Raw genomic sequence first — 18,474 nt, forward strand, 5'->3', positions numbered from 1 at the left:
TGGTGTTCTGTCATTCATTACGCCAAAGGTCAAGACTCAAAAGACAATAAATAAGTATTTGGATTACGGACAGGAATACAGTAAGATAGGTACATACTAACTTAGTCAGGATTGGACCTAGTACAACCCTACAACTTATAGATACTTATCCAAGTATTACCTTCTTACGGCGCTGTAGATTCTAAATTACATTATCAAGGACATTCCCACGTGTTCTCATTGGGCATTCTGACTCGTTTCGGGGAATTTGTTGTGCAGTGGACTCCGTACTTGGTAACTTACTAGGTAGTCCGTACTATGTAGGTGCAAGTAAGATTACATGCACTCCGCTGAACTTACGTGGTACTTGAGATACAGGGCACATTGTAAGGTACTCGTACCTTGTTACAAGGATCTGCTCCATCACCTCCACCGAACAAAAAATGGTATGAAGTATCTACTATGTAAATCCTGTACAGTGCAGTACAGTACATAATTTAGAAGTACTTTATCAGGACTCCAGATGACAGACAGACAGACAGGTCTCGCGCACTCTCTTCTGCGCCAGACCAGGGTCCATCATCCATTCCTCGTTTTCTGCTCTGATTCGTCCTACTCACTCATAGTAGTGCCACCAATTCCGAGCACGGATCTTACATATCTAGTACTGCAGTGTACATTGTATGAGTACATAGTACTCCGTACATCCATATATTCTTGGTCTGGGTGGACAGGGGTGGCAATAGTTGACCGACACTGCAATTTTATCATTGACTGAGTGTCTGAAGGGTTTTTGGCGAAACTCCCAAAGTCCCGACTGGCAGACCCTCAACTGAGGTTGTTTATCACTCCAAGTTCCCACTTCCTCGCTTCATCCCATCCGAGTAGTGATTCGATAAGACCGGGCAGAGGGTGCGGAAATTCCTATCAAAGGCTGGAATGACCCAAAGGGGTTTGAAATGACGCTATCATCCACTAGTCCTTGCGACGGACTGACGCGATCGATAGCTTTGCAGAGACACTGTCATTCGCTCTCCTTTTCTCGTCTTCTTCTGGTTCGTCAAGATCGAACATCGAACATGCTTCCAACTTCAGTCCTGTCACAGTGCTAACTATCTGTCTGTGTCTGTATTGTAGGTATCGACCTTGGGTACTAGCTGGGCAGTTTCCTCCAAGTATCCGCCAGTCAAATTTCGAGTCTGCCTTGAATCTTGTATTTTGATCCAAGCAGGCTGGCCATCTGCCTGTTGCCCTTTGTCCTTCCTTCCTCCCTGCTTGATTTTCTGTCTGGGCTGCGCAGCCTGTCAGGACTCAGTGGATCCGTGGTTCAGCTCTGGTGTTTTTTTGTTTTTTGATTTTTTCCCTGTTACGAACTTACTTACCCTTCCGAACTTGCGCGTTCCTGGCTCGAAACCCGGATTCAATCCACTTTTTTATGGTCTCCATTACATTGGTCAATCACTGAAGAAACAGCCCAGGCAGGAATTGAACCAACTGAGAGATAAAACCCTAACCATTCAGTAGTCTGTTCGAGATGTGATGAATCCATCTCAATGTCTTGTCCTGTCCCCTAAAGATCTGCTCTAAAAAAAAGCCCCCCTCTCTTTCAGTCCCCCTCCATCTGTTTCCTCCACCCTCTTCCTCTCTCTCTCCCTCTCTCTCTTTCTGGTATTCATTTAATTCTCCGATCTCTCTTTCTTGACAAACCCCAAAGTCACACATCTATCTATTCATACACTTATAGAACCATATATCTTGGATTGTCCAGAGATACCCTTTCCTTCGGCCCACTTCTTTGTATTGTCCTTGATCAAGTTATTGCAGGGACAGTACAGGACAGCAACCCTCAAAACGAGGCAAGATGGCGATTCTAGACAAAGAAAGTCGGTCCCGCGGCCTGCGAGTGCCTTCCTTTGCCAAAAAAGGCTTCAAGCAAAAGTCTTCTGAATCTCTGCCTACGAAGGAATCCGCGCCCGTCCAGCAACCTCCGGCAGCTCCTGCTGTGACCCCCCCACGATCCGAATTTACTCCGGCACCTCCGCCGTTCCGATCGCAAGAGCCTGACGAACTCCCTTCTCCTCCCACTGTACAACCCTCTGCTGGCCCGAGGTCTTTGACTGACGGCCGCAGTCAGCGCCCGCCTTACAGCCCGCCGGATGGCCCTCTTCCTGAACCTCCGGTGTTTCGGGCTTACCGGCCGCCTATCCCGCCGCAACCCACCCCGCCGTCCAGCGAAGAAGACCTGGAACCGGAATCTAATCGCCCCAGTGCGGTAGATTCACTGGACCATTTCATCCCTGAGCCCGAACCTGAATCCGAGGCGCCTGTCGACTCTCTCTCCAGTGAAGATGATAGGGGCCCGTGGACGCCTCCCGACTACGAGCCGGTGGCTGTGCCTCTGAATAAACTCCATTACGCTTGTTACCAAGACCACCGGTCAATGCCTCCAGCTAACAATGCCTGGTATGCGCTGCCCTGCATGACGTGCCAGAAGTTTGACCACGAAGTGCGACACCGGTGCGTTTTTTGCTGTCTGCGCATATGCGGAGGATGCTATCAGGCCTTGCAGAAATGCCCTAACCGCTCGTTGGCGCAATTGATGAGGTCGCTCCCTTCTTCTCAATGATGATTCCAATGACGTTCGTAATACTGCTTCTCTCACTGTATACGGTCAGGCAAGAGTATGGTCGAACCAAAAGGCTGTTTCTTGCTTCTCTCGAACATTCTCTTCCTGCTTTATATACCTCGATTTTTTTTCTCATTCTCTGTTCATTTATACTTCCGCATGAAACAAGATTCCCCTCGAGTTGCGACTATTTGTTGCGTGTGGTTTGGACGAATCTAGCTCTAGTGATGGCGATTAGGGCTTTTCTTTCCGGTATCTCGTTTGTTGACTTTTACACTGGACATGACGGGCCAATTTGAAATCGGCGGGTGCAACCCCAAGATATAATTATAATGCTTAACTATCAAGTACAGGATTAGCAGATGATATACTGCGTTACGTATAGCACATCCATGTGGAATCAATCGTGATCCTCTTCTGTCACCCCCGGACATCCTTCCATCTCAGCACTCTCGTATCGATACTTACACCAGAAACAGTAGTGATGTTGATCACGTAGATACCGTACTAATTGGGACAGCTGTTCGCTCGGGCCTAACGCATTAAACTCGTCTAGCTCGGGATCATCTTCTTCGATTTCTTGCTCGAGAACCATTGATGGCTCTCGTTGCCCCCCGATAGCTTCTTCGTCATCTCGATCCAGTGTCGGATCGTTGTGTCCTGGTAAGCGCGGATTGGGAAAAAATCCAGAAGAGAGTGATGTTTGCAGCATATGACGCATCTGAAGATTGCGTTCTTTCTCCTCGCGTTCACGGACTAGCCCACGGTAGAGGATGTTAATTTGAGACGTTGGCTTGGCCTTCTGCGGCTTGCTTGTCACAGGTTCGCCAGCCGTATCATCCGGGGTTGAACCTTCCCTTTCCCCATCTGTCTTTTGCGTTTCGGAAGACTCTCCTTTCACTGCGCTGGATGGCGGCTTTTCGTCCGTCTCAGCCTCGGCATCCAAACGCTCAGCAACCTTCTGCGCAGCATGCACCTGCGCCTCCGCTCGGCGCATCTCCCGCTCAAGCCGGACCCGGTCGCGATAATCGCCCTCATCCTCTTTCACTTTCTTGGCAACATGCTCGGCTTCCTCGAGGAACTTGCGCTTCCGCTCGCTATCCAGCCCAATTCCACCCTTACCCTCTTTGATTACCAAATTGAGAGGCTCGGATCGGAGTCGAGCATCGGGTTCGTCCGGCTGCGTTCCCTGAGATGATTCAGGCTTTCCTAGGGCCTGTCCAGGTTTGAAGCCCAATTTGGCCATCATCTGAAAGCCCTTGTTGGAAGGGTTCAGCGCACTGGTGGCAAGAGCTGCATCGCGACGTGCTGCTTCGTCCGCAGCGCGTTCGGCTTTTGAAGGGACTCTGGCACGCGCTTCAGCCTGATTCAAGAACGGTTAGTTAGCGTTCGATTTGGACGAATCTTCAAATCTAACCTGATACTTACTTCTCGTTGTTGTCGGCGCTTCTTTTGTGTAAAGGTTTCCTTCTGCTGTGGTTCCTCAATTACCATGGACATGTAATCATCTTCCTCCTCGTCTGCCTCAGGCATTGCGCGTGCGGAGGGGTTGGGTTATCGGCCGGAGAGTGACAGGAACGACAGGGAAGACCGGGATCCAGAAGTAGACGCCGTGAAATCAGAGAAAAGGGTTCAATCACAAATTGCGCCTCACTTGACTAGAGAAACGCTAGCCACGTCAGACGGAGTAACAAGCTCAGAGTCAGAGCAGCCAAGCAGGGAAGATCGACTGCGGGGAAGTAGGAGCTGATGCGGAGATGCGGATTTTTCCTCTCCGGCTTGGGAGTATTCCTTGTTCGCTCTACTAACTAGTTAATCCACCACCAGTTGGCGTACACCTCACCCGTCCAGCCAGCCATCAATTGACATTATTCGCAACTTACGGCTCGGGGTGTACATACACCCCTCTTTGCTGGCACTCTTCAATTGGTCCTCACAATTCCGGACCATATCGTTGTCTGCGTCAATCATTGCCGAGAAACTCAGGATGACGGCTCACATCCATCATGTGATGATGCAAGGAGAGCCCTTCCTGGATTGAAGGGCGGATCTATCGCATTCCTCGAAGCATGCCTTCAGGGGTCTCGACTCTGGTTGATATGCCATTCAAAAGGGATGCTCTGCTCGCACAGCATGAAAGCACGGCGTAAACACACCGCGGTTCTGCAGCAAGCCATTCGCGGCTGTTGCTTGACATCATCGTCATTATCATGAGACTGATTTTCCAAACACTGGTCATCTGCCTCATCATTCATGTGGAATGCTTCCCAAATGTGACGGTTAACCTTGGCTATTCGCAATATCGAGGACAGGCCATCTCCAATGGCATTGTGCAATGGTTGGGAATACGCTATGCTGCTCCTCCTGTAGGGTCCTTGCGATTTGCTGCGCCCCAAGATCCAGAAACGGCGGAAGGAGTTCAGACTGCCTTTCAGGTATTGTTGGGGACCCCCTTTAAGACTGTAGCACACAGTCCTTGTCTTGAACCGACGCTGAGATGTCAGATTTAGCATGGTCCCTTGTGTATACCCACCGATCAGTACCCCATCCCAACTGGGGCATCTGAAGACTGTCTGTTCCTTGATGTGTACGCTCCGAAATGGGCAAGGAATGCATCAAAGCTGCCGGTCTTTGTGTTTATCCAAGGCGGAGGCTTTAATGCAGACTCGAATGCCAACTTCAACGGGACTGGGCTGATTCAGGCGTCCAAGACTGGTATCGTGGTGGTTAACTTCAACTATCGAGTCGGTCCTTACGGGTTCCTCTCCGGGTCTGAGGTCCTGAAAGGTGGAAGTTCGAACAACGGGCTCAAAGATCAGATTAAAGTCTTGCAGTGGGTTCAGACGCATATAACAAAAGTAAGCCAAAGCTTGCCCAAATGAGTGCGACTTTGCACTGACCTATTACGCCCAAGTTTGGCGGTGATCCTGAACATGTGGTCATTGGAGGGGACAGTGCAGGAGCAGCCTCGGTCACTCTTCTCCTCTCGGCCTACGCTGGGGAGAATCGAGGTCTTTTCCATGCCGCTGCTGCGGAATCGCAAAGCTTTGCCACCATGCTGACTGCAACCGAAGCTCAATTTGCGTATAACAACCTCGTGATTCGCACTGGCTGTGCAAGCGAAGACGACACTCTATCGTGTCTGCGCAAATTGGATGCAGGAACCTTACAGCGGCAAAACATCGGCACCCCCCTTCCTGACGCACAGAAGCCGCCCCTATACTTTTATGCGCCTACCATTGATGGCGACCTAGTCCCTGACTACACATACCGGTTATTCTCCCTAGGGAAATTTATCAAAGTCCCTGTTATATTTGGCGATGTGACCAATGAAGGCACAACATTTGTCCCGAAGAGTATATCCAGTGTGGGCGAGGCCGACACATTCATCCAGAGCCAATTCCCAGCAATCCAACTAGACCAGCTCGCCATAGTCAATCACTTGTACCTCAATGAGAACCAGACTATGTCGTTTCCTGATGCTGGTTTATATTGGCGGCCGACCAGCAACGCATATGGTGAACTCCGCTACAATTGTCCCGGTATCGCCATGTCAACGGCGTTCTCAGAAGCCGGGGTCAAAAGCTGGAATTATCACTATGCAGTCCAAGACCCGAGCTCTGAATCCTCCGGGGAAGGTGTTTACCATGTCGTAGAATTGAATGCCATCTGGGGTCCGCAGTATGTGACTGGAACACCACCCGCGTCCTACTTCACCTCAAATGCGCCTATCATCCCCGTCATGCAGGGGTACTGGACTAGCTTCATCAAGGCCTTCGATCCGAATCCCTATCGCTATCCTGGTAGTCCAGAATGGGAGACCTGGAGTGGTAATGGCAACAGCGACCGTCGGCTCTTCATTAGGACGGGAGACACCAAGATGGAAACGGTGCCGCTAGATCAGAAGGCGAGATGCGACTACCTAATCAGTATTGGGATTGCCTTGCAACAGTGAGTCCTTCTCGATACTCATGCAACGTCGGTTCTTTGGACGAGTTTACTTTGTTTTCTCTACGCATGTACATATCTGCATCCCTCCTGATCTTGAACCGTAGGCCAACATACGTATAGCCGTGGTCTACTAGAGCACAGAATGCCAATCCAACCCATGGAATTGTGAAAGATGGTAAGTTTTTTCTATCTGCCCTAACACCGTCGACAAAATACTGTAGTAGATATAAAGAAAAGGTAGATATATACATAGATGTGCCAGAGCATACTACAAGATGTCGGGTGGGACGCGAAGGCGAAACTCTCGAAGCAGTCCACCCATCTACGCACCCAAGACCGGCTTGCAAGAGACACATCGAGGTCAAAACCAGCGAAGGGGAAAGATGCATCTATGTCATGGAGTCGGGGGGAAGAGGCGCCAAGATCGTCGTGATCACCGCTTGCCCTGTCGCATCCTCTTGACTCTCTCATAAGCATTCGCCTCCCTGCCCTCCTCATTCTGCACCTCGGCCACGAGGCGCTTGTACTTGCGTTCGTACTCCGCATCGCGCTCCTTCTTCTCGCGCAGCTTCTCGCGCGCAATGAAGTTGGCGTCCTTGCGGAGCTCGCGCATGGCACCCTTGCGCTCGCGCTTGTACTCCGCCTTGAGACGGTTGGCCTCAGCGCGCTCGCGGTCGGGATCATAATGCTTGTCGGGATTGAAGGATTCCTCGAACTTGGGAATCGCGGTCTTAATAGCGAGGGGCCGGTGGTTATGGAGGAGGAGGGGCCGACGGGCGTGGCGGGCTTGGGAGAGTTGCGCGGTGATCTTGTCGAGGGTCGACTTGAAGGAATCGAGCACGGAGGAGGATATGAGGTTCTTGCTGGCTTTACCCTTGCCCTTGGTGGTGATGTCGAGAGCTTGGAAAAGGCAGGAGAGGACTTTCTCTACGGGGGAAAAAATCTCGGTATAGGCGGACTTGCCAGACCAAATATCAGAGGCGGAGGAAAGAAGGTTGACAAGAGTATTGATGATGGAGAGCTTGAGTTGGTCCTCGTCTTCAGGCGCATCCGCCACGTCCCAGAATCGAAGTCTGCGGGAAGAGATGGGCTTGGAAGAAAGGTTCAGTTGGAGAGACGTAGATGGACTCCGAAAGGGAAAGAATCCCATGGCGGATGCGTCGGTCTGCTCCTCCGGATTGAGGTGGTAGAGGACGTTCAGTGAGTAGTTGATGAATTCTGGCATGTAGCGCTTTGAGATGGCCTGGTATTGCAGGCAGAGACTGGCTGCGTAGGCGCCCGTTGCGAAGTCGTTAAGGTTGTCGACAGCACCCTGGCCCAAATACCTGGCAATGCAGAGATGGGCGGGCGTTGCGATGGCATGGAAGTGGTCAGAAGTTGGGAACGTCGTCGCAATGCCGGTCAGGATGACCAGGTCGCCGGGGCGAAGGTTTAGAGGACGGTCAGTCGCAATTTGGCGCAAATGGGCTCTGTATGCCTGACAAACGCTTTCAGGGTGGCTCTTGGCCATAGAGTGGATGTGACGAAGGATGTTCTCCACGATCGAGAAAGGAGGGTGGTCCGATAGTTCAGTCATATATGCGACGTGTTGGACGAGAATGCCGGCAAAGCGGCTAAGCTTGGTCTTGTTGTCGCTGTGAAGACGGGGGTGATGCAGGGCTCGAATCCTTTGAATCACGGTCGGGAGATCCTGCATTGGAACATCTTTGATGATCTCTAGGAATTCTTCGTGGCTACCGGGGCATGGATATGTGAATGCCAGACCATCGCTGACCTCTCTAGCGCCGTCTGCCGCTGCTGTGGCATCTCCATCGTTGAGTCCAGGAATCGAGAATCCGTTGATAAGCTCATCATCTTGCTCATCTTCATTCTCCTCTTCCTCCGAACCTACACCGGATTCCATGTCCTCATCCTCATCGAAAGACAGACTCACATCTGACCTCGTCTCCACAAGATCGTCATCGATAATGAAATCATCTTCGTCTTCGACCCCAAGCTCAGGACGAGTGACCGCCTCGGTAGGCTGTTGCAAGCCGAAAGCCTTTGCGTCGTCGAAGACTGACTCATCGTCTGATCCCTCACCGTCCTCGTCCTCATCTTCCTCCTCCTCCGCCACCTCGGCTTCGGATTCACTTGACTCCTCGCCACGCATACGTCGAAGCCGCTCTTCTTCAAGAGTCTTCAGGCGCTGAGCCTCCTCCTCTGCCTTTTCCTCAGCAGTCTTGGTACGATCCGTGGGTGCGGACCGCTTGTCGAAGGTTAACTGCTTTAAGCGCTGATCGTACTCCTTTTCGGCATCATCGGGATTTTTCCCTTGCAATATAGCGGCCCGCTCGGGATTCATTGCCGCTAGATCATCCTTGGGGGGCTCTGGCTTGGGTGGTGGCTTGACACCCCTCAGCATATCAAACAGATCGGGAAGTCCCTTGTCGAGCTCTTCTCTGAGATCATCGTCATCCTCTTTGGCCTTCTGCCGCTCGAGCTTGTAGAACTTCGACTTGGCGATAACCTCCTTCATGACCTCGTTCTTCGACTTTTTTCGCTCGGGCAGTTCTTCTCCCTCTTCGTCGTCGTAAATCATGTCCGCCAAATCAGCATCATCATCCTCATCCTCCAACATCCGCTTCCTCTTCCTGGGCAGCTCCTCGTCATCGTTGTCCTCCTCCGCCCCAAGATCACCCTCCTGGAAATCATCTAGGTTGACACCCTCTCCGAAGGACAGGGTTTCTCCCATGTGAGTGAGCTGAAACTCCTCGTCATCGTCCTCAAGGTTGAACATAGATTCCTTCCTCAGTTTCTTCTGGCTTTGTCTGGCGAACCGCTCGGCCGCTCTCTCCTCCGGCGTCATCGTCGGGTCGTCCTCACCAAAACGACGATCGAGAATACCGCCAACTTTGTTTCGCCGGTTCATCTCCTGAAGAAGGGTTTGACGCCTCTAGATAAAATGGAAGCAGACGACAATTAGCGACAATCTCGAAGTTCTGCAAATATTGGGCTGGAACTACCTTCTCTTCACCGTAGGACTTGGTCACACCAGGTCTGGCCTGACCGGCGTTCTTCTTAGGCACATCGCGGGTAGTTACATCGAACTTCGGCCGCGAAGTCGTCTTGATCTCGAAGGGATTGAATCGATCGCGGATAGCCTGCAGGGCGTTGTTGCGCTGAATGCGGTTCTGCGCAGCAACGCCGGACTTTGCATTCTGCTGCTTTTGCTTCTTGGACTGCTGGGGGCCTAGCAGTCCTCCATCTCGAAGAGAGGCCTTAAGCTGCTTCAACTGCGACGGCGGCATCGTTGGGGCGTGCAGGGAGTTGTCGACGTCCACTCACTTGTGCTCGGAGGTGGAACTCCGCCGAAATTTTTGGGCCAAACCGGCGCGCGATTGGGATCCGCCCCGGGGAAAAAAAAGATACCTCACCGCCCCACCTTGGTACTTGTTCTGCCGGCACTATTACTTTCCCCGCTTTCCAATGCCCTTCCGACGCGCCGCAGCTCGACCGTCTTCAACTCCACCATAGCGCCGAATTGAGGTATAGTAAAATGGCGGAGCGTATGGGTGATAATTTATTATGGCTGTGCTTAGGTGAGCTAGTGCGCCTCAAAGACGATACCTGGTTGCTGAGACATTCTAGGTGTCTCACTCTTCTTCGCTGTTCGCGGCATCGTCACAGATCTCCGCCAAGTGCGCGAGTTAACGAAAATTAAGCATGTTGAGGAAAGGGACGATAGGATGATTACTGAGGGCACCGAAGAAGGTATGCGCCAGCGCATATGTGTTTTGTCATATTGGGAGCTGAATAGAGAACAGCACTCAACCTAGACACTTTACAAAAGCTTTCCGAGAGTACTAGCCATGATCTCCGAGCAGCGTACGATGATGCACCCCTCCCCGCATAACTATCCACATCGACTAAAGAGTCATTCCAGCGCACTGCGCATCATCGCAGAACGATCAACAAAAGGCGAGACCCGGGATCTGCTGCTGCAAGACTTGGTGAGCAGAGACAAAACACAACGCAACAAGGCGCTGAATGCATTGTACTTTCTTGTTTCTAACCGGGCTCGTATGGCATCTGTCCGTACATCAGAAACCAAATTCCTGCTAACTCGCAGTATCAGTCTCTCGCACCTCCATCTGCTCCCGGCTGCAGGACCTCCCTGCCTATACCGCGCTAATCAACTGTCTTTGTAATCTCCTGGACGAACATACAGAGGAGACATCGACGACTGTCTCACCGATTCTCCCAAAGACCAGGCCTTTGGGCGAGAAGAAAGCGCTGAATATACTCAATATGGTCCTACAAGAAAATGTGCCTGCTGCGCTAGAGGCTGGTATCGTCAGCCGTTGGCTGGCCAAGTACCCCTTTCCGTGCGCCACTGGAGAGCGGCCACGACGTCAAGATGTCGTGATTCTTATGAAAACGTGGTGGTCGGATGATGCGGTGATGAGTGCGATTTTTGGTACTTTGTCTTCACACGTGGACGGCGCGAAACAACTACGCAAGTTTGGCCTCATGGGTAGTATGCTGGAGGAAAATGATCATGATGACTATGACAGCGACGTATGGATGGTCGATGGTGAAGATACCGCTGGGTCTTGGCGAGTATCCGGCCCACGGATCCAGCAGAGAACCGCCGAGGAACAAGCTGTCAGAAGACGCAGGCGAGAGGCGATGGTATTGAGCGAAGGGGGCCGTGCTTTGGGTAGTGAGGATATTATACAGGTACCTGTGACCGAGTGATCGATTGTAGACAACAACACTCTGGGGCACAAGGAGTGGTGACGGATAAGGACAATGCTGCATGTTTATTATATTTATGATACCCTTTGAACTTCAAGAGAGATATGTTGCAAAGCAATTTTTGGTATGACGTCTCACAGACCCATCCACGCGGTTTTAGAAACATGATCAACCTTCTTCCGGCTGCTTTTCATCATTCCGAGGGCCTTCAAGTCCGATAAGGCCCTATAGAACAGAGCCATCGCTGTCCGTTCATCACAACCATTCCCCTGCTCGCTTTCAAACACCGCATAGAACGCCTGCCATAGGTCATGGACGTTCACTAGCGAGCCAGACTCTAGATACAGTTGATATAAAATAGCCGCTGCCGGCTGGTGCGCTGAGACTTTGACCGTCGAACTTTCAGGTGATGAGATGAGGTAGTCGAAAGGACTCGAGAGTGCCCGCTCAACAGCAAAACGCGGTCGCGGAGAGAAGACTTCCTTCAGGGGATTCCTCATATCAAGGAGGAAGATTTCATGCAAGACCAAGTCATTAGGCCTTATCAAAGTCTCCTCGAGACATGCTTCCAAGAGGGCATGGAAGCGATCGATGATTTTCGTAAATTCTGCATTCTCTTTGGGCAATTTGACCTTGGCCTTGCTGAGTTTCACCCGCTGTTGAACAACCGTTGTCGCCACGACTGAATGTTGTTTATCATACCCACTTTTGAGTGGTTCAGTTCCTTGATAGACCTGGAGCAGGGCCCCAAAGTCTGCTTGAATTTGCGCAAAATCAGAGCTAGCCGTAAGTGTGTCCGGCAACATCATTGCAAAGAGCGGCATCTGGTCGGAATCGAGCGTCTTGATTGCTCGAAGAATATCCTCATATGATGCAGAGGTTTGCAGCTCCCCAGCAAGTGCCCGGATTGCTAGATCAGAGATACTGGTTTTCTTTACGATGTTGAACTTCTTCAACGCTCGTTGCACCATATCCACGCATTTGAACATGTCGCGCATTTTCTGCTGACCCGATTTTACCCACTGGGCGCTTTGCTCGAGAAGGAAGGCATCATCTTCCAATAACTTGCGAACTTGTTCAGCGCAGCCTTCTTCCATTGTATCTTCGCAGTACCTTAAATTGTTTTAGACCTGGCAGCTCGCAACTAGAGGCGAGACACTTACCTTCGGAAAGATGGAAGGTTTCTGAGAGCCTCGCATACTTTATCGCGTTGTATTGTGGTAGCAGCATCATCATCCGCAAGGAGCACGCTTAATGGGTTGGCGAAGAAATGTGACATATAGGCATACTGAGAGACTTAGCCTAGGCCACCCGACATGGTGCCTGTGCCCAAAACACTTACCTTAACTGTTCGACTGAAAGCTTCTGGTGTCTGAAAGGAGTCGCTTGACTTCTCAAATAGTACGCTGGTGATGTTACGACCTAGCCAAAATTTTCCATCCTGTTCTGCTTGTATCCTCCCATAGATGCGATCCACGCAGTTGCTTGCTTCGTGAATCTCGAAATACCGTCCTCGCAACAGGGCAACCGTGGAACGAGGTAGTCTCCCTTCAAAAAGTTCCACGGACGTCGAGATACCGAATATAAGTGTCAATGGAATTCGATCGAGCCACGAGCTGATAACCGTGAGTTGTAAATCTTATAACCACCGTAATTTGATACGAAATAGCTCACCTCAAAAGCGACAAGAGGTCCGCCAGAATACCAGGGTCAAATGCTTCACTGTCACGAAATGCTAGAACCAGCTTCTTGACCTCCTTTCTTTTGACATAGTCTGCCAACAAGTCAAGGTCATAACCAAGCACTCTTGGACCCTATGGTCACCATTAGCGCTCATTGTCGGCTGAAGAATAAACCCGCTGTACCTCTCGGTCAGTGACAAAACTCTGATAACCCTCATTTCCCTCCGTATTTGTGATACCGAAGCGGATGATGTTCTTCAGAGTTGTCTTAAGGTTCGGTGCATCACCAGATTCCAATGCAATAACCCCGCCTTCTCCAGTTGCTGTCAGTTGACCGTTGAGTCTAGAAAGCAGTCGGCCGAGGGACGAGACATTGGAGCCAACCGTGACTAGCGCCGCAGGTATACAGCCATCGTAACTGTCTTTGATTAGGGACTGGCTTCCTTCGATGGTACCGCGATCTTACGTTTGGGGTGAGGTCGACCTGACGAAGGACAGGACATTGGTGAGGACCTCGGAGTCGACATCATCCAGAATGCCCTAAGTAACATCGTTATTACTCCCTCGGTCAAAACACAGCATTTACTCGCGTACCTTGATTTTTGCTTCCTGAGCAGCCCAAAATTTATGGTATATGCGATATCGCAGTTCAATGGACTTTGCATCTTCATCGCCGTTCAAAAGAGATACAAAAGGACGGGAATTCGCAGCCTTCGGTAGATCCGTTCGTGCAACTTTGCGCCGTTTCGTCGGTCGTTCTCCCGAGGATTTGATCTTATCTGCTGGTCGATAAATGTAAACACCCTTTCAAGATTGATTGTCAGCGACGGACTGGGGAGTCCAGGAAGGACAAGCGCTGCGACGGGAGAGGTATGTTCTGTACCTGACTTTGGGAGCCATCTTTCGAGGCGCCCCCGGTGTCCAATTCTAGCAGATCCGCGTCCATCGCGGGGTGCCCGGGAGTATCTTTCAGCTAGATAGCACAGGATAGCACCCGTAGGATACAAGGAACAGTTCGCGAAAAGAGAGAGGGAGAGGGAGGAGAGGGCGAGACCGATTGAAAGAGGGTGGAATCGAGCTCACATTTGCGCTAAACCAGATCAAGTAAGTATTGGTTTTCCGCCGCGGAGCTGATGATCTTCCTCCGCGCTTTTCATTCCGCCACTGCTCACTAACTTCCATGTTGCTCCTTTTCCTTCCCCTCCCCCTCCCACCCTACCTCCGTCTTTTCGCAATCTCACATATACACACTTGCACTCCACTCTCTCTCTCTCACGCACTTTGCGTTGAGACTTCTCCGAACCGCACACTATTTGTCCGATGCGCTAAACGGTCGAACTCTATGCTCCGCCAGGCCGTCCGAGGAGCTCGGTGGTACCAACATGTGGCCCGCAGAGGGCCGGGGGCCTTTTACCCGGTAGCACCACGTTACCTTCACTATGGCGGGCCCAATGACAAAATCAACTTCTTCGAAAAAGCAACACCGGGAAGCAAGCATATCAGAAAGGTCGACCCCGAGGCCGATGACCGCGCCGAACGAGAAGAGGTGGAGGCCGAGTTGGCCAAGTTAGATAAAGAGTTGGAAATCCTGAAGGAGGGCCCGTTCGGTCCCAATAGCCAGTTTATTCGTGAGCTGCCGGAGAAGGAGCGGGCGATTGCGCTCGAAGTTATTCGAAAACACGAGGCGGAGAAGGGCCCTTCCAAACCCCAACCTTGGTTCGATGAAGTCTTTGATGAGGGGCTTGACGACATGCTGAAGGAAGAGTTTCAGGGCATGGCCGAGGAGGAAGAAAATTGGTACTCAAACCTTGATGGCAAGGGATCCCGCAAAGAGGTCGTTCGGAAGTCTTACGAGATCATACCCGATGAAACAGAAAATCGCCCTTACATTGAAAAATTCAACCAGACTTTGAAATCTGTCGCGAAAGGAAAGCAGGATGAGCGAGGAATACAGGAAGTATGGAAGTGGTATCGTCGCTGCAAACGCATTGTCCCTGGCTTCTTGAAATCGATGCCGGAAGAAGCCTGGACGCTATTGTGGGATTCGCAAGCGCACCAAAGTCTAGCGGGGTCTCAGGTCGCGACGCACATCCAGACCCTTGCTGAAGATGCCATTTCTGTTGGCTTTCCTCTTTCGACACGACGAATCATCTCGTTTATCGAAGCACTTCATGTCACGGGGAAGACAGGAGATGCCCTGGAACAGTGGGAAGCCCACCAGACCGGGCTTTGTCAGACGAAAGAAGACCTGGAAGCGTATTGGACCTTGGGGGTACAGCTGTTCTCGGCGGAAGGCAATCCTCAGCGAGCGCAGGATATTGCCCTAGCATTCCTCGCAAATGATTCATCCCGTCAGCCTCGGATCCTCATTCCCATCATAACAGCATGGGCTGAAAAGCCGGGAAAAGAGGCAGAGGCCAAGGCGTGGGCGTTGTATCTCCAGCTCAAAGCCTTCCGCGATCACCAAATGACGATGAATGACTACGACTCTGTCAGCATCGGTCTGCTTAAAGCTGGCAGGCTGGGCCTGGCCATAGCCGTGTTCAAAGACATGATGGTGACCGGGCGTGATCCGGCGAACGACTCAACCGCACTCTACAAGGCGGCCCTTGGCCTGGCTGGCAGTCTTCAAGCGTCGAGCGTCTCGGAGGAAGAGGTGAACAGGGTGTCATTATCGACCTTGACTCTTCTGCCCCGACAATTCCAGAATCGTTTTTTCTACGCCAGTTGGATGAAGAAGCTTATAGGCATGGGTGAGGTGGACTCTGCAGCACTCGTAGTCGAGCTGATGTACGAAAGAGGTATTCATCCGGATCCCAAACATCTCAACGGTCTTGTTGCTGCTTGGCTGCGGGACGGGGATGCCGCGTCACGGGAAAAAGCCGAATGCCTAGGATGGGCGATGGTTCAGCGACGAATTGACTCGGCTTGGGCACGAATTAATGCAGGAGGGGAAGCACCCAAGGTCGATGTCGATCAGGACATGGACAGCACTCGCATACCGAAGTTCATGCAGCGCCCCATGCCCAGTGCTACTATTGAGACCTTTTCGATCCTCCTTCTTCACTACACTCGACGGAGCGACGAAGACATGGTCAAATACCTGATCAAATGCCTAGGCGATGCGCGCCTTCAGCCCAATTCGTACTTCATGAACCACCTTCTCTACGCGGATCTTCGGAAACAAGACATACAGGCCCTGTGGCAGAAATATCAATCGTTGTGCACCGTGACACGACCGGACCTCGAGACTTTCGCCTGCTTATGGGATTGCGGCAAGCTCCAGTACGACCGTAGCCGGACCGCCTTTGTGGCCGGCTTCCCCAGCGCTCGCGTTCTCTTCTCGGAAATGGTACGGTGGTTCGCTCAGCTCCCGACCCGCGGTCAGTCGCTCGCACGGGAAGAATTCTCCAAGGAGTTATACGACCAGATCATCCGTTGCTTCTGCCTATCCAAGGACCTACCGGGCACGCTCGTCGCTCTCCACGCGATGCGCGCCACATTCGGCTTTGCCCCAGACGCAACCACCGCCCGGATCATCGTTCTTCAGGTAGCCCGCATGGCCGGTGTCCCGGCCGACACACCCAAACGTCGTCTCCGCCGCCTTTCCAGCACTCCCAGAAGCAAGGAGAGCGTCGCGCATGTGCAGACACTGGTGCAGCTCCTTAATAACCGGAAGACGGCCGCGCTCGAGGCTCGGGGTCAAACGTTGCAGGGGCTCGAACCGGCCGAGCAAGAGCAGTACCAGCTGGAGATCATGGTTGAGTTGCTGCGCGCGGTAATGAACCGAATCTCCAACAACCCGAGTCTCGTTGAATCCCAAATCAGGTCGGTGGCGGACGAGATGGCAGTATCCGGGATTGATCTGGGGTCGGCAATGGAGGGCGACAGCCAACTGTTGTGAAGTTGTTGTCCGAAAAGCGTGTTTACCCGCGATATTTGGCGCCTACCGTGGAATATGGCTTGCAGCGTTAGTATAGATGGCGTTTTGGGGGGGGGGGTTCTCATCGGTCTCGTTTCGTGTATATATAGTGGTTATAGTATGATGTAAAACGGATGAACATTTCCTCTCTTGAGGCTGGTGTATCATGTTGTAACAAAGAAATCTTTTCTTCCCACTCAATGGGAAATACAGCGCTACCAACGGACTTCGAGCAGAAGTGAAATCGGGACATAACCTTGTTCAAGAACAGCATTTGATAACACCACACCGGGAGAAAAAAATAGTCGAAAAGATCACACTGAAAGCTGCCCAATCCCATACAGACACATTGAACCTCGTCTACTTCTTTCCTTGCTCATCCGCCTCGACCAACACCCCATCATCATCACTGCTTCCCGCCACGGAAGGCGGCGCGCCGGAGGACGATTCGGGGGTCTTGATCGCGGGCGTGGAAGAATTCGGCGTGGCGGCACCACTCGTAGCAGTCGGGGTCGTGGGGGTAGCAGCAGCGGGAGCGGCGGGGGCAGAGGACTCGGATTGTTTCCTCGAAGGTGTCGCATTCGCCGCCTCGGCATCCAGCTCTTTCATAAACTCCTCCTGAGTGTTCGCCCTCTTCTTCTCCCACCACTTGCGCTCCTCCTCAAGCTTAGCCTGCTCCTTCTCCATGCGTTCCCGGTAGAGATCATTATTCAGCATCTCGTTGGCCGACTGAAAGATCGTCTGACCCCAGCCGGGAACGTACGCATTCGCCTAGATCCGAACGTGTCAACCCCCTCAACTCTCTACTCATATTCAAAAAAAGGAAAACCAATTCAAGACAAAACGAAAGGGAGAGGGAAGAAACCCCCCCCCCCCCCCCAAAAAAGAAAAGAAGAACAAACCTCAGCAACAACATCCCGCACCTCCTCCTCCATCTCCTTTTCCGCGCGTGTGAACCGTTGCCAGAGATCATCCCCCACACTGCCGCGCTGCAACAGCATGGCCAGAGCCTGCTTCTGCGACCTCAATTGCATGACGCGCTTGATGTCCTCAATCGCGCGGCGCAGCAACGCCGCCTTCAGTACCGACTCCGGCACCGCGGGGCCCTTCTTCTCCTTGCTGCTGTCCTTCGGGGGGTCGAGGTGGAGCAGGTTAAAATAGATGTCGCGTTGCACGTGGGCGGGGAACCATGGCTCCAGGGAGAATGCCTTGGCTGTTGGCGGGTTGGCAGTCAGTGAAGATTCGCGTGTGCGTATAGGAGAGCTCTGGGTGCGGTAGAATGTCTAAGAAGGGGGGGAGGGGGCTGGGTTTGTAGTGGTTTGGAGGGCTAGGGAAGAGATGGATGATGCATCATGAACGTCAATACGTACTGGCTTTGCGCTTGCGGTAGAGAGAGGAGAATGTCGCGAGAGAGCCAAGTAGAACGCCCAAGTAGGCAAACGGCACCGCGAGGGAGATCCAATCCACCATCTTGAAGAATATGTGGTGTGTAATCGTGGTAAACAATTGGAAAGAGTGGGTGTGGTTTTGTAGCCACGCGGAAGCAGAAGGCGGAACGGATCAATGAGTACACT

General features: G+C 52.0%; 8 protein-coding genes across 8 annotated transcripts; 4 read left to right on the top strand and 4 right to left on the bottom strand.

The window, feature by feature from the left end:
• Nucleotides 1-1,840: 1,840 nt before the first annotated feature.
• BO95DRAFT_360054 (uncharacterized protein) lies at nucleotides 1,841-2,605 on the top strand (the record flags this gene model as incomplete). The annotated part of the gene is made up of 1 exon (XM_025582468.1): nucleotides 1,841-2,605. One exon carries the CDS (start codon nucleotides 1,841-1,843, stop codon nucleotides 2,603-2,605), a length of 765 nt encoding a protein of 254 aa, XP_025443477.1.
• A 316-nt stretch (nucleotides 2,606-2,921) lies between these two features.
• BO95DRAFT_441621 (putative G-patch domain protein) lies at nucleotides 2,922-4,324 on the bottom strand. The gene is made up of 2 exons (XM_025586215.1): nucleotides 4,034-4,324; nucleotides 2,922-3,968 (listed from the first exon to the last, which is right to left on the bottom strand). The coding sequence occupies exons 1-2, from the start codon at nucleotides 4,136-4,138 to the stop codon at nucleotides 3,006-3,008; spliced, it is 1,068 nt and encodes a 355-aa protein (XP_025443478.1). The 5' UTR covers nucleotides 4,139-4,324; the 3' UTR covers nucleotides 2,922-3,005.
• A 491-nt stretch (nucleotides 4,325-4,815) lies between these two features.
• On the top strand, nucleotides 4,816-6,711 carry BO95DRAFT_411023 (putative triacylglycerol lipase; the record flags this gene model as incomplete). The annotated part of the gene is made up of 3 exons (XM_025584202.1): nucleotides 4,816-5,040; nucleotides 5,116-5,463; nucleotides 5,520-6,711. 3 exons carry the CDS (start codon nucleotides 4,816-4,818, stop codon nucleotides 6,558-6,560), a joined length of 1,614 nt encoding a protein of 537 aa, XP_025443479.1. The 3' UTR covers nucleotides 6,561-6,711.
• Nucleotides 6,712-6,761: 50 nt separating this feature from the next.
• Nucleotides 6,762-9,881, bottom strand: BO95DRAFT_441623 (snoRNA-binding rRNA-processing protein NOP14). Its single transcript, XM_025586216.1, has 2 exons — nucleotides 9,562-9,881; nucleotides 6,762-9,491 (listed from the first exon to the last, which is right to left on the bottom strand). Exons 1-2 carry the CDS (start codon nucleotides 9,844-9,846, stop codon nucleotides 6,990-6,992), a joined length of 2,787 nt encoding a protein of 928 aa, XP_025443480.1. The 5' UTR covers nucleotides 9,847-9,881; the 3' UTR covers nucleotides 6,762-6,989.
• A 182-nt stretch (nucleotides 9,882-10,063) lies between these two features.
• BO95DRAFT_411029 (uncharacterized protein) lies at nucleotides 10,064-11,296 on the top strand (the record flags this gene model as incomplete). The annotated part of the gene is made up of 5 exons (XM_025584203.1): nucleotides 10,064-10,137; nucleotides 10,187-10,309; nucleotides 10,363-10,423; nucleotides 10,482-10,618; nucleotides 10,674-11,296. The coding sequence occupies exons 1-5, from the start codon at nucleotides 10,095-10,097 to the stop codon at nucleotides 11,294-11,296; spliced, it is 987 nt and encodes a 328-aa protein (XP_025443481.1). The 5' UTR covers nucleotides 10,064-10,094.
• A 61-nt stretch (nucleotides 11,297-11,357) lies between these two features.
• Nucleotides 11,358-13,967, bottom strand: BO95DRAFT_472654 (putative origin recognition complex subunit 3). Its single transcript, XM_025589668.1, has 8 exons — nucleotides 13,862-13,967; nucleotides 13,573-13,782; nucleotides 13,445-13,518; nucleotides 13,162-13,396; nucleotides 12,971-13,110; nucleotides 12,639-12,912; nucleotides 12,460-12,584; nucleotides 11,358-12,409 (listed from the first exon to the last, which is right to left on the bottom strand). Exons 1-8 carry the CDS (start codon nucleotides 13,922-13,924, stop codon nucleotides 11,431-11,433), a joined length of 2,100 nt encoding a protein of 699 aa, XP_025443482.1. The 5' UTR covers nucleotides 13,925-13,967; the 3' UTR covers nucleotides 11,358-11,430.
• A 195-nt stretch (nucleotides 13,968-14,162) lies between these two features.
• Nucleotides 14,163-17,034, top strand: BO95DRAFT_441627 (pentatricopeptide repeat protein). The gene has a single exon (XM_025586217.1). It carries the CDS (start codon nucleotides 14,321-14,323, stop codon nucleotides 16,880-16,882), a length of 2,562 nt encoding a protein of 853 aa, XP_025443483.1. The 5' UTR covers nucleotides 14,163-14,320; the 3' UTR covers nucleotides 16,883-17,034.
• BO95DRAFT_441629 (Sec63 complex subunit SEC66) lies at nucleotides 17,015-18,436 on the bottom strand. The gene is made up of 3 exons (XM_025586218.1): nucleotides 18,271-18,436; nucleotides 17,803-18,113; nucleotides 17,015-17,671 (listed from the first exon to the last, which is right to left on the bottom strand). The coding sequence occupies exons 1-3, from the start codon at nucleotides 18,368-18,370 to the stop codon at nucleotides 17,261-17,263; spliced, it is 822 nt and encodes a 273-aa protein (XP_025443484.1). The 5' UTR covers nucleotides 18,371-18,436; the 3' UTR covers nucleotides 17,015-17,260.
• Between the last annotated feature and the right edge of the window lie 38 nt (nucleotides 18,437-18,474).

The sequence above is a fragment of the Aspergillus brunneoviolaceus genome (assembly GCF_003184695.1).
Source record: "Aspergillus brunneoviolaceus CBS 621.78 unplaced genomic scaffold BO95scaffold_24, whole genome shotgun sequence".
Taxonomy (NCBI): Eukaryota; Fungi; Ascomycota; class Eurotiomycetes; order Eurotiales; family Aspergillaceae; genus Aspergillus; species Aspergillus brunneoviolaceus.